Genomic DNA, 14420 nt, shown 5'->3' on the forward strand with positions numbered 1-14420 from the left:
AATATTCATTTTAGGCCCTATTCGTAATCTAATTCAGTACTTAAATTTAATCGATTCAGATTTGAACATATTCGGTCGCGTTTGATAACTAAAATTAAATATTTGAATTAATTAAATGACATTGAATTTTGTAGACAAAATTTTTTCTAAAGAATAAGTGATAATTTATTCACTTATCACTTAATATGGTATGCACTCAAACATATTAGATTTAGTACTTAACAATTCATTAATTTAATGAATTTAGATTTCAGATTTCAGATTTAAGTTTTCAGGTATCACTTTTATCAAACGCAACCTCAATTTTATCTTGGGTGCTCAAAACTTCATATAAGAAATTCAGGCATTCTACAAGTTTATGTTAATAAAAGAAATATATACACATATCTTTTGGAAAAACAACTATTCTAGTCCTTAGAAAAAAAATATTCCAATCCTTATTTTAGAGTCTTGGCCAATTTCTTACCTCATATATCAATACTTACCAATTTACAAGATAAAAGACAATGTTTGACCTCTATTGAAAAATTAGAAAATCCTAACGAAGTTAACCTATACACGGCATATGCACAGCTAAAAATTACTATTTTAGTTCCTTATCTTCAAGGTCATGTCCAATTTTGTCTCTTATATGTTGCCTCATGCCAATTTAAGTCCTCATTTCTACAAAGTAAAGCTAATATAGGAGTATAATAGGAAATTAGAAAAACCCAATGAAATTCGTCCAAACAAGAAGGGGCAGAATAGAAGAAAAAATATCACTGGCCCAAGCGCAATTATATCAATAGAATTAAAGGCTCTATTAATGTTTCGAAAAAAATTAGAAGAGGAAAATTGACACATTTGTGACAAGGGTCTATAGGATTTTTTTTTTTTTAAAGGTACACATGTCATGCATATGGGACTGACTCTATTAGGATTTTCTAATTCCATTAAATGTCCTACATGAACATTATTTTGTGAAAACAAGGGCTTAAATTGATAGATGGTGACATACAAGGGATTAAATGAAACATGATCCTGAAAAAAAGACATCAAAATAGTTGTTTTCAACGTTGCGCTTGTCATGCGCTTGAGTAATTTCGATGAGATTTTCTAATTTTCTATTATAGGTCCTACATTGACTGTATTTCATAATGATGTGGGACTAAATCAGCAGATGGTAACGAATGAAAGACCAAATTAGCTAAGATTCTAAAGTTAAAGGACTAAAATAGTCATTTTATTATTTTTTTTAAAGAGTGGAGGAATAATGGAAGAAATTCAAGGGGGTGAAGATAAACTCTTCCTTTTAAAATGAGGAATAAAAGCTCGTAATTATTTGTCTCCTAAAACAATTTTATGTCACATTGCCTAGAGAGGAAAAAAAAAGGAAGAAGAAACCTTTTCCTTTGTTATTGGTTTCTCTTTTCCTTGTCATTGCTATCTCTCTCTCTATGCCCCACCTCCTGCTCATCCTTCTTCTTCCTTTTTTCCATCTTCCTACTCTTGCATGGCCCTTTCACCATCCTCTCCCACCCTACTTCCCTAACCAAATGAGGATCAAAGCTTTTGGATAATTGTTATAGAAGAATGAATAATTTTTCAAGCTATGAATTAAAATAAAAGATAACAAATATAGAAATTCACTTAACTAACCATTAGGAAGTGGCTACTTTACTTTTTTACTCTTTTCCCTTTTTCTATTGTCCCTTTGATCAAAAAACAGGGTAAACCACCGAAGATGAAAAGAAAGTATTGATCCAATTATTACAAAAACGAAACCTAGAACTTGTGGTACACTAAACTTCATGGTATTTTGCTGGTGGCACCACTTTGTTATGCCCTTGTGGTACCATTTGCATTACTTAATTAATTACTTTCGACTAACAGTCAAGGTCCAAGGACCATGGTGATGGTAATAAAGCCAGTCCTTGATAACAAATATGGCCCTCTCAAGCTCTTCATCTCTAAATTCTCCCTTTTGAAGCTCTTGATAACAAATTTCGGTTTTCAAAATGAAAGATAGAAGGGTATTTAACTAGAGAAAATTGTATGAATAGTCCCTACCATAAGCTAAATCGTCATTCACTCTTTGATATTTTGATTGGAGAAACTCGATCAGTCCTTGATTTCTTGAATTTATGAGATGGACATGGATTTGGCCTCATATTTAGTTGATAGCTTTTCTGGCATAAAACACACCAAACTGATCGAGATACCAAGTTATTGAAGGCTTAAACCGATGATCATTCCACTATTGAAGAATGAGGCATGTGCAGTTCAACAAAGTTGGTTTTTCGTCTAGTTTGGCTGCAAACACATTGATGGATTTCCAAAATTGCATGCATAACATTCTATCAAATGCATGTGATGATTAGAGGTTTGATTTTGATTTTATACTTCTTTTCTTAGATTAGCAAACATGTTAGATGAGAATATATTTTTCGAGTTAGAAAAATGTCTAATATATCAACGAGTACAACAATTAAGTTCAAGACATTGAGGACTACATCAATTATTTTTTGAATTTTTAGGGACTAAAATGAAACTTATGAATGCTTTAAGGTCAAATCTTGTAATGTGACGTTGTAACTTCCAACATCTTTTCCAACAACAGAAAAAAGAGGAAAAGAAAAAGAATGAAAGAACAAATATGTCCGGCCTGTCATCCTTAATCTATGTCCATCAAATGAACAATGCGTAGTTGCGTACACGTACTTGTTATGCATCTGCATTACTTACCGAAATGCAGCAAATATTCTGAATCTGCATTAATCATGCATGTATATATCACTCTCACGTATTTGATCAATATCAGGAATTTAAGTGCCTCAAAATCACATAAAACTAAAAGTAGTATGATTGCATATGGAAACAAAAAAACCTAAGCTGCTTTTGATAAAACTGAAGTCTCAAAATTGAAATACGAAATGTGAAATTTGAAGTCTCCATCCGTTAAGTTACTGAACTATGAAATACTAAGGCCCTGTTTGATAACCCAATTCAGCACTTAAATTTAATGGATTCAGATCTTAATATATTCAGACCCTTTGATAACAAAAAATTGAACATCTCAATTAATTAAGTGGCATTGAATTTCCTAGGCAAAACTTGCTCCCAAAATTAAGTGATAAGCTATTCACTTATCACTGAATGTGATATGCACTCAAATGTATTAGATTTAATATTTAACAATTCAATAACTTAATGGATTCAGACTTTGGATTTCAGATTTTAGTGTTCAGGTTTCATTTTTATCAAATGCACCCTAAATCTAATACATTTAAATGTATATCACACTAAGTGATAAGTAAATAGTTTATCACTTATTTTTTGAAACAAGTTTTACCTAGAAAATTCAGTGTCGTTTAATTCATTCAGATGTTTTATTTTTTTGTTATCAAATGCATATGAACCCATTAAGTTTAAGTACTGAATTGGATTATCAAACAGGACTTAGATTTGAAAAAAAAAAAATGAAATAAAGCTCCACAAAGGCTGGGTGTGGTGAACTTTTAAGCATGTTTATTCCATATGGACATCATATTGGGTATACAATGGAAATTCAGGTTAAAACCGTGAATAATCAGTCCCATAATCCCATAATATTTCACAGTCTGTATTCCATTTAGCGGGTAGTCAACTAATGCGGATAAGATAAGGGGAAGAAAAACAGAAATCCATCAGCATCATGACCAAATCTTCCTATTATTGGTGTTATCCGAATGGTCACTCCATGTGATTCGCACCCAATCTCAATCCAACAGATCTGTTGAAATTGAGATCAAGCAAATTATATTTGCTTCATGGAGCTGCAGAACCCTACAAAGTGGCTTCCAAATTTTGATTTGTCATTCACTCATCACATGATTTCCGTCCTCTCAAACATAGCTCATATGCATATCTTTAACTGTCCAAATCTCTAATAATCTGTCCAGCAAGTGTAAAAGGATTGTCTAAATTAATTTTCAGGTGGTAGTCCACTTCAAAGTCGTGAATTTGAAGTTGAAAAGGTTTCATAAATACAATTAGCTCATATTTTTGAATTTAAGGACGTATTGATTTGTAAAAGATTTACCTACCAATGTCTGAGAAGATTTATTAATATTGTACTTGAAATTTATTGTTCTTCAATTTTTGTAACAAATTAGAATAAATGATTATGTACCTTATGGTTGGTTGGTGCTGCTTGAATTGTCCAATTTATTTAGGTCCACTACCCCCCCCCCCCCAACCCCAAGGACTTAAACTTTTTCGTCGCAATGTCCCAATGGAAAATAATCCATACTCATGCAACTTGAGTTATGGATAATCTTGAAACTATTCCATTGTGGTTTTAAATATTGATGAAGAAGTCGATAACAATAATGCCTAATGTTCCTTCAAATCAAAATTCTAGATAAATAATCAAATAAAGAAATACTGCAACAGTGGATTAGTTAAGTAAATTAAAGCATTAATCTTGTGCTCTTCAAAAAAAATTTTAATAAACAGGTCGGAATCTACGTCTAATCCCCCACCGTTTTTCGGTGATTTCTTTAAAAAAAAAAATCTTATTTTCTACTCATACTTTGATAATACATAACTTTTTTTTTTAATGCCCAGCCATACATGGCTATGTTTAGAACAAGTATATATGAATTCGGTCATTTTACCTGTGACAAGTTCTTGAAGCCTCAACTTCTTTTTCCCCCTAATAAAGAGGTTGGCAGAAAAAAGTATTTAATTTGTGCCCCCCCTCCACAATTAACACACTGCTACGTTTCAATATGACTCGAGGGCAATGCAGGGATTAAATTTTCTGTTCCTCGGTAGAAGTTATATTCATTGGAAAGAAAAAGTAGTCGGAGCTATTCAAAGACTAAATAATAAAAAGGCACATAAATCCACACAAAAGAAGATGAAACTATAGCAAAAGGTGAAGACAATGACCTTTAGAAGTCACAACCAGAAGACACCTACGTAGAATGTAGAGGAAGAAGAACTCATCAAAAAGGCAAAAAAAAAAAAAATTTGTAAAGCAATTAGAGAAGCACCGGTTATATTTTCTCTTTGTTGCTTTCTTTTGTGAATGTCTTTTTCCTTTTTTTTTTTTTGTCAAATTCATTTTCTGGATGGTTTTAAAGTAGAAGTAGCCCTTTCTGAACCCATAATTATAACAAGGAACCAACCCCTACCCCTTTCCAATAAAAAGCAACCACATAATAGAGACGAAAAGTCAAGAAAGTGGGATTCAATTGCAATTTGAGTCGTGTGGTTATTTATAGGTATAACAATTGTGGTGATTTACCGAAATATAGCCCTAGATTTATTTTTCTCCCCTTTCCCCACCACCCCTCAAAAGAAGGGGAAGCAAAATGAACGAGATCTTATGGCCAAGGTTTTATGGTGAGCTAATATATTAGGCTTTACTCTTTGAATTCTCAAAGGAGGGGGACTGATCTTTTGAACTTGTGTTGTTAAATTATGTACTAATAGATGTGGAATCTTTAAATCACATAGTTGAAGTCATAATCTTGTCTTTGTCAAGCATCTAATTACACATCCCACCAATAAGCTATTGGATTGTCAAAATCCAACCAGAAAAGTTGAACATAAATATATTGATAGCTACATGAAGTGAAATGTTGAGCTGCTAAGATTTTAGTACTTTTTCCTAAATTTCCTCCTTTTCCCCTTTTTTTTTTAAAAAAAAAAGGAGATAGATGAATATATTATCGGAAAATTCATGCATCCCCTTATAACATTTCCTGCACTTCCTCTCTTTCTTTTTTCTTTTTTTTTTTTGAAAAATATTTTCTCAAAAAAAAAAAAAGCCATGCTCTAACTAGTGCTGCTATAAACACAATATATATATATATGTATATATACCTTTCAGATTAGATATCAATGATTGTGGCACCTTTTCACTGGCCCCCGGTGGTGGGAGTATCAGAAATTGCATTGGATCAGACCATTCCTGAGTTCCAGATGCTGGTCTTATAACCTTTCTAGGATGCTATTGGCATCAAACAATAACATGCAACACAACAAAATGCTTAAAGAATTATGCCCACTTGCTAGGAAAGGCTTATTCTATTCTTGAAAGCATACTTGGGACAATTATTCCATCAACCCCTCAAAGTATCCTTTACAATTAATCCACAACTCATGAGCTTTCCACAAAAGGGCTTCCTTTTCTTTTTTAATGAATAGAAAAAAGTTCACCATTGTTTATAACCTAGGAGGTGATAGGCTTTTTTAATCTATAACAAAAATTTACTATGTTATCAGCTTGAGCTTTGATCCACCTAAAGAAATATTATAGTAGAATTAAAGTGCCTTTTACACGATCATTATCTTTGTATAGTATTCCACAGACAACAGATTTTAGAAAATGACTTCGTGTTTGATGTAATCTTTAACCTGGGTCACACACTAACGGCCACACACACAAAAAGCCAAGAAGCACTAATTGTGCTGTGATAGATTTTTGCAAAATACTTGAAATTGACATAAACAATGCTTCGAGTCAATGCCGACACCTGAACTAACTAAACTTCGAGACAATAATTTTTTTTTTTCCTTTTCTCCTTAATTTTGTTAATAATCAAGAACCAACTACATAATTAATTAACCAAAAAACAAGGGAGTTGATCATCTAGGTCTTTTTTTTTTCTTTCTCGAATTTCCTCAACAATCATGATTTTCAAAATTTAATTATCGATCATTTACAAAGTAGTGCTCCCATTTACCAACATAGGCTAGAGATGTTTTGATGAACAGATATATATATATATATATATATTATCAAGAAATATTTCAAGAAACTAAAATACGTAGAAATTTTTTTTAAAAAAGACTTGAGTAGAGTAGGTCAGCTAATTGATCTCTTTATAGAACTCTAAAACTCCACAGCTCTTGCATCCATCCACATCACAAGATTACATAATCTCCAGATTACCGGAATTTGGAAAGCTGTAGTAAAGATTGAACAACATTACATTCCCAGAGCCTGGCCTATTTTATGAGAATTTTCTAGTGCTACCAAGAACCTAAAAAACAAAAACAAAAGCTCTTCAGTCCAATTCTCAAACATGAACAACACAAATTTGGCAAACGGGATCCTATTTTTTACTCTTTTTACTTTTTCATATTCTTATATCCTTATATACAAAATATGCAGAAGAAATAAAAGTGAGTTCAAGATTGAGAACCCTAATAATCTTATACTGGAAAATTTGGAAACAAAAATAAAAGGAAAAAATAACCGGTGATTACTCATGGTTCACTTGATGTCTCACAAATGCTCTCTAAGTGTGGTCTCCAAATGCCAGCACGGCCTCTCCTTCGATCCCTTTGAGTTGATATCTTTTCTGATAAAATCTCGCTCAAATACCGATCAGAAAGGAGAAGATTTGTCATGGAAATACTGCTATTGTTATTACTATTCGCATTATTTTGATCAGCAGCCTCTCTCTTTTTCCTCCTTGATGATGATGAGGATGATGATGATGAAGATCTTGAACGCGAACTCTTCTGATTCTTCTGAGGAGCTGAAGGAGGAACTGGCATGAGAAAGTAAATCTTCCCACGTTGGAGTTCTGCATCAGGAGGAACTATAACAATCTTAGGACAACAACCTTGATCTTCTGATGATGATGAAGAAGGCTTCTTCAGAACATGTTTTGGATGCAATTTCATGATTTCTGATGCTTTGATGCTTCCACTAATCACTTCAACTCGGCCATTAGTATGAACTATTCGAATCACGTCTAGGGCCCCGCATGGAAGAATGCAAGATATGCAGCATCTGATGGTGTTCTTCATGGCTAGATAATAAGCTAGTAGCTCCTCCTCTTGTCTCTTTTTCTTCCCTTCCTCTGTAGTATTTCTCTCATGAGAGAGAAGGAGAAGAAGAAGAAGAAGAAGAGAGAAGAAAAAGAAATGGAGGAAAGAGGAAAGAGGAAAGAAATATAAGGGATGAAGAAGAAAGATAAAGAAAAAGAGAAGTTTCTTTTCTTAATTTTATCTACAATGACACCACAAAGGAGGAGGAGAAGGAAGAGTGGGGAGTCAATTAGCCACAAGGGATGTTTTTTAAGGGGGAGGTTTACAGTTTGTTGTCTTCCTTTTGTACTGGAAATTTTGTTTATGCTTTTCTTTTCTTACTCACTTGGGGGTGAAATCCATGGGATGAATCATTGCACCTTATTCTGTACTTCGCCTTTTGGATCCATCATTCATTCAGGGCCCTGATAACCAGCCCCCCTGCTCTTGCCAAGGTCTTCACCGAGTTCAATAATTTGAGTCTGGCTATGAAAGGTTGGAGGTTTATGGTCACACATGTTTCTCCATGATTGAAATTTGCCAAGTCAGCTTGGTGGGATCATTTTGCCAGACAAGTGCAATTAAGGACGAGTGTTTAAATCAAGAATTGACACCTGTCAAAACACAGTTGATTTGGCTGGGTTTGAGTAGGTGAGGAGGCTATGTTTGTAGGGTCAATTTGGTTGAGAATGGGATAGACTACAGAATTAGACTGGAGGAGGGCTCCTCCTTAGGAAGAGGCAAGAAGAAGAAGGTGAAGAAGATGGAGAGAAAGTATTGGCAGATGAGGATTAGGAATGGAAATGGAGATGAAATGGGGCACATTGAGAGGGAGAGAGATCTTCTCGTAGTAGGAGCTAACAATCTTTCAATATCTCCAAGCAAGCAAGCAAGATCATGTGGATTTGTGGCTTTCATTGGAAAGTGAGGTGTGATGGACTACTTTTACTTTTTCTCAAGTGGATTTAGGTTTGTGAAGTGCTTTGACTTGTGTGAAGGTATTTGTCCTATTGACCTATATAAGATGAATTTCAAGCCAACGTTCTTTGTGCAAGTGCTATTTCAATAGTGGTAATACTAGTTCAAGTATCAAGGTCCGAATCCTAATCACTGTTACCATGAAGGACTTGCGTTTATTGAGTGTCTTGTGAGTATTAGAAATGAACTACATTTTCCTATACTTGTCCTCCAAGAGAATTTTTCTTTTGTTTAATTTGGGACAAGCATTTTGAGACTGCAATGTTAATCCATATTTGTTTTCAAGGCTTCTTATCCTAGAGATATGAACTAATTTTCTTTTTTTCCAAAGAGACCAAGGAATGATCAATCTAAACTTTTGCCGCATGTGACTGTCTAGACAACTAGGAGTTGTAATTTTCAAGATCAAAAGGGACAATGCCATGCCACACTTACGTAAACCTTTGCAATTTGATCATATGAAGCATATGATTGGGGAATGAGCTTTCAAGATTGATAATAGGACTCGCATTTTTAATAGACTTGCAATTTTTTAATTTTGAAGCTAAGGAGTAAGGAATTCAAATGTACGATGATGACAGAAAGAAAATTGTTTGTCCTGATCATTTCAAAGTGAAATTGCTAAACAACTGATTTGACATCTATTACATCGTCTTATGGACCATATGCTCAGTGGGCCAGAAATTAATGAAACTTGCTAGCAGGGGAAAACAAGTTAATTAGTTAAAACAGTAGATAAATGGGATGGGGATTTGCTTGTTAATTTCAGTAGTGTCCCATCCAATAGCTGGCCCAGTCATTAAATGGTTGAGATGTAGATGTTAGTGGGCATCATGTGAGAAGTATGGAAAGGAGGGTCCATGGAGGAAGAAGGATCTTCTTGCTATCTTAGGGTGATATCAATATCAATATCAAAACAAGAACTTCAATATCAAAATGAAAATCCAAGATTTGATTAGATAGATTGTGGTAGCATGCATGATTATGTTTACAAAGTCATGTAGGATAAAGATTCTGAGCTCAAATGTCTCTAATGTGTAAATTGTAGTTGAAATATATGCTAATTTATCATGTCATCATGCATGTATAGTTTATCACCATTGAAAATTTTGTAGGAAAAATTGAATATTGTAGCATTAATTTTCATTTTAAGAAATGGGATAGTGGATTATGGGCAGTCTGCTGTTTCAATTATTGAAGGCATATATATATGTATATATGAGGTTGTTTGACACTTCTTAATCATCTCCCATTGAAGAAGTAACAAAAACTAGGGAATTAACTGACACCCTTTATCTTCACATGCTCATCTCAGACTGGTCTTTTCATCTTTTTCTCAGAAAATTCTCTCTGTTTCTGTGGTGTGTATTCCCCCTCTTCATTTTGTTCTTCTTCCTCCACCTCTCTGAACATAATAATAATAATATTTCCCCAACATTCTCAGAATAACCACTATGATGTTGAATCAGATAAGGCGCAATCATTTCATGCAGGAATACTATTTCCCTTGCATCATTTCATGCAGGAAAAACCACTGTAATTAATGAGGTTTTGGATTTTGGATTTTTTTTCATTGCTAAATATATGGTCAACAACAGCTTGGTCTTATCTGCATATTTGATTATATTCAACTGAAAGATGACTTTTGGTAATGTTCAATCCGTGTCCAAGAAATAATGCACACACACATATAAATATATATACATATACATACATATGTTTTGGCACCCTACTTTTTGCCACAAAAAAAAAAGTTTTATGTTGTTCAAACTTCATTTTCTTCATATGCTTTTCTAAAAATTACAAAGAAGACAGAGTCCAATTAATAATAACTGGACCGGCATTAGGAATTGGATAAATAAATATGTTGGATGATGCGTATGGAGAGGATCTTCCTTGTATTTTGGGTAGATGAGGTTGATGCAAAACACAAACAATGGTGGTCATTTTCTCAAGAAGATGAAACAGCAATTGCAGCAGACATGGTTATCAAATTGAGGAATGGGAAAGGGATCGCCAAAAATTTTTGTGCTTCTTTTTGACTTCGGCTTCTGCTCCTGATCCTACTTTCAAGCATCCCTTGATTGAGGTAACGCAAAATTTAATATGTGCATAAAATCTGGTAAAATTGATTTTTTAAATATTAAAGAGACTATATAGACGACAAATTCCTTGATTGAAAAATCATGTGACAACAACAAATTCCGAAGGTCACATTGCATAGAATTAAAGGCCATCAAAATCAGTCAACAACATTATTCTTAAAGAAATTCATGTTAGTTTGTTTGGAGACCAGCATTTTTATACATTTTCGTTTTAGTTCTATAACTTTTATAGTATAATTCGAGTTTTTTTTTTAAATTTCTAAACTAGTAGATTTGTTATTCTGCAGTTCAGCCACTTGTCTCTTTTTTTTTTTTTTTAATAGAGAAAGCGTGGAATTTAAGAAGCAGGGAGGAGATAGAGAAATATGAATCCAAAATTTCTAATTTTTGAGATCTTAATTTGAGCCACCAATTTTGACAACCTAATGCATGCAAATAAAAACGGAATCTAGAAATGTAGACAACATAAATAAGTAGTAAAAATCTACGTTAGGACGAGGGAAAAAAAATGCCAAATGACCAATTAGGTAGGTTGGATTTTTGAGATTCAACTTTTTTAGTTCGCTAGTGTATGCTGAACACAGTTCAGTCTTAATCAGAAGCCATATATAATATATAACGCATTTCTAATGCTCCAATTGTTCGTTTACACCAATAAAGGAGTGTATTATTGTAAGTTCATGCGACAAAAGTAAATTTAGGTAACTCTTTTCCAAGGACAAGGCAAATTAACATGTGTATGAGTTTTTAATGAAAATTTTTCTAAGGTACAATAGCAAATAAAAATTGTTCTCTTCCTGAAGGCAGGCTGGAAGTAGGGGTACAAACGAGTCGAGTTCAATCTAATCAAGTGGAGTTTCAATATAATTTTACGAAACTTGAACTTGAACTCGAACTCTAGGTCGACGAGATCAAAATGTTAAACTTGAGTTCGACGAGTTCAAAATGTCAAGTTCGAATTCAAACTCGAGCTCGAGTTTTAAAAAATAATTATTTTATTTTTAAAAAATAAATAAAATAATAATTTTTCTTAACAAATAATAACATATTAGAAATATATATGTAATTTTATTATTAAAATAAAAAATAATATATATGTATAATCGAGTTCGATCCGACTCGCGAACTAACGAATTTAGTATTTTTTAACTTGAGTTTGAGCTCAAGTCGGAGCCGCTCGCGGGCGGCTCGATTTGTTTGCAGCCCTAGGTGGAAGAACACAATAGAAATTTCCAGTTCAACTGATACATGATTAGAATTGCAGTTACTTACTTCAGTTATAGTGAAGTTAAGCAGTAATTTAATTTGAACTCATCAGATAGAGCTGAAAAGGCCCAACTCAGTGAAAGTGCTCAAAAACAGATGATGACAAATATTTCGACAAAGTTTTCTCCCAGTTGGGTGAGGACAATCAAGGTGGACTGTCGGGGACTATCACAAACTTGGAACATCAAATGTCATGAAAGACATTTACCCCATTTTCTGATTTTCACCCTTCCTCCAGCCAAACCTAGGTGAATAGACAATTCTTGAAAAGACTAAAGAAGGTGCTACAGCAACAAATGTTGTGTCCTTTTTATTTTATTTTAGGCAAAACTATATAGCTTGTCATTGATAGGGAAATGAAATAGTAGTGTATATCACAACTGCAGATGCTACTCGTTATTGTTCCCCTCTAAAGATTCTACTGTCCCCAACTCTGCAAAGCTGGATTTTTCCTCCAAACAGCTGCAGAAGATGGACAACTAACGTTACAAGGTTTTTTAGGTGTCTCCAAATAGCTCACAATTTAGGCTGTGTTCTTGCTTAGTTTTTTAGAGGTATATCACATTTTCGTTCAGTGGCAGAGCTAGGATCTTTCCTTAGAAGTGCAATAACTTATAGCCTGAATTTACATTATGTGGTTTATGGATTTTTGGTGCAGCAAAGTGTTCGTTATGAGTTAATAGACAGGAGTCAACTCTTGCTGCTACAATGCTTCAGAGAAGAGATCAGCTGCAAGAATTCTTCTAGTCTAAGAGCATTCAACAGTACATGACCAAGAGTATAAGAAAGGGCTACTGATACATTGACATCAATATAATCCTCCTGTTCAGTTTATCCCATTTGTTATTATCAACATATTAATCATTTGGTAAACTGCTACTCCTGCTTACCATAACTCAGAAATTGTCCACCCAAAGTACATCAAATAAGAGCCTTTTTAATGGAAAGGGTGTTAAAAGGGTCTCTTCTCCTATGGTCAAGATAACCAAATAGTACCTTACTGAACCCACATGCATTGCCACCAAAAGAGTTGAGCAAATGATATGACTTTTGAAAGTAGACAAAAACATATGCAGGAACCTGAGTACTTTCACATCCATTATTGTCTTTCTTTCTTCCTCTCTTTCTTTTCTGGATAAAACCACTGCTTTTCCATATTACGTTGCAAATAGTTCAATATATATCATCAGAATTAGCTCCAGTTCCTAATTCATGAGCAATTGCAAGTTTGCAACCTGCTGCCTTGCTACTTTTCAAAAGACATATTAGAAGTTGACACAGTATCTACCAAGGCAGACCATGCATCTGGAGGAGCCCTTCCCGAGTCTTCCAAATAGCTCAAGAGCTCTATAGATCTATCTGTCTTGACAAGGATCAATGGTTCCTGAACTTGTGATATATCCTTCAAACAAGAGCTTGTTCCTGCCAATATTACTAATGCCGACAAAATAATTAGCTAATTTTATCCATTGGTTAAACCAATCCCAGAAATCAAAATTAAATGCCAATGGAAGATTGTCTACTGTTTCATTTTCTGCATCCATTATCTAAAGTCATTGGCATCCAAACATATCAAAGCCATTATCGACAATATGGGCAAATTTTCAGTGATAGCGAGCGTATTCAAACATGCTGCTTCATCAACTTATTAGCAAAAAATTCTGAGTACCAGAAAGAACTTGTAGTATAGTACTGCCATTTTTTATCTGGTCTAAAAGCTAACTTTGTGGTTCGCTATGACAAAATCAATAACTAAGTTGTGTATGCAGGTGAATTACAGTATGCATGGATGCAGCAACAACAGATGCGCAAGAATATATGCTCAGCAGAGACTTTCCAACAAATGACTACACTTATTTCTATGGAAAGCAGCAAATCGTGAGTTATTGACACTTTATTTTAACTGTTAATTATAGGGTTAAATGCACTAAATCCTCCTGAACTTTACTCTTAGTTGCATTTTGCTCCCCTGAACTAATTAATAAGCACTTCTCCCACCTCCCCCCATTTGATATTTTAAGACAAAAGTGCTGTTACTGTTTTATTTTATTTCTTTTTTGTTTATTCATTCCCTTTTTTTTTTCTTTTTTTCACTATTGTCTTTTTTTTATTTTTTTATATTTACTATTTTTTATTTCTCTTATGTTAGTGTCTTGTCTTACTTTCCTATTAATATTAGTAATTTATATGCTTATTATAGTATTGTAATTATCTTTTACTTATAATTTCATTCTTGTTTTGTTTATTTACACTATTAAAGAATTCAAAACAAATTGTATA

The 14420-nt window shown here is 33.6% G+C and overlaps 1 protein-coding gene across 1 annotated transcript; it reads right to left on the reverse strand.

Moving 5' to 3' along the window:
• Positions 1-6841: 6841 nt before the first annotated feature.
• LOC113762884 lies at positions 6842-7916 on the reverse strand. The gene has a single exon (XM_027306510.1). The coding sequence runs from the start codon at positions 7789-7791 to the stop codon at positions 7243-7245; it is 549 nt and encodes a 182-aa protein (XP_027162311.1). The 5' UTR covers positions 7792-7916; the 3' UTR covers positions 6842-7242.
• Between the last annotated feature and the right edge of the window lie 6504 nt (positions 7917-14420).

The sequence above is a fragment of the Coffea eugenioides genome, chromosome 2, assembly GCF_003713205.1.
Source record: "Coffea eugenioides isolate CCC68of chromosome 2, Ceug_1.0, whole genome shotgun sequence".
Lineage (NCBI taxonomy): Eukaryota > Viridiplantae > Streptophyta > Magnoliopsida > Gentianales > Rubiaceae > Coffea > Coffea eugenioides.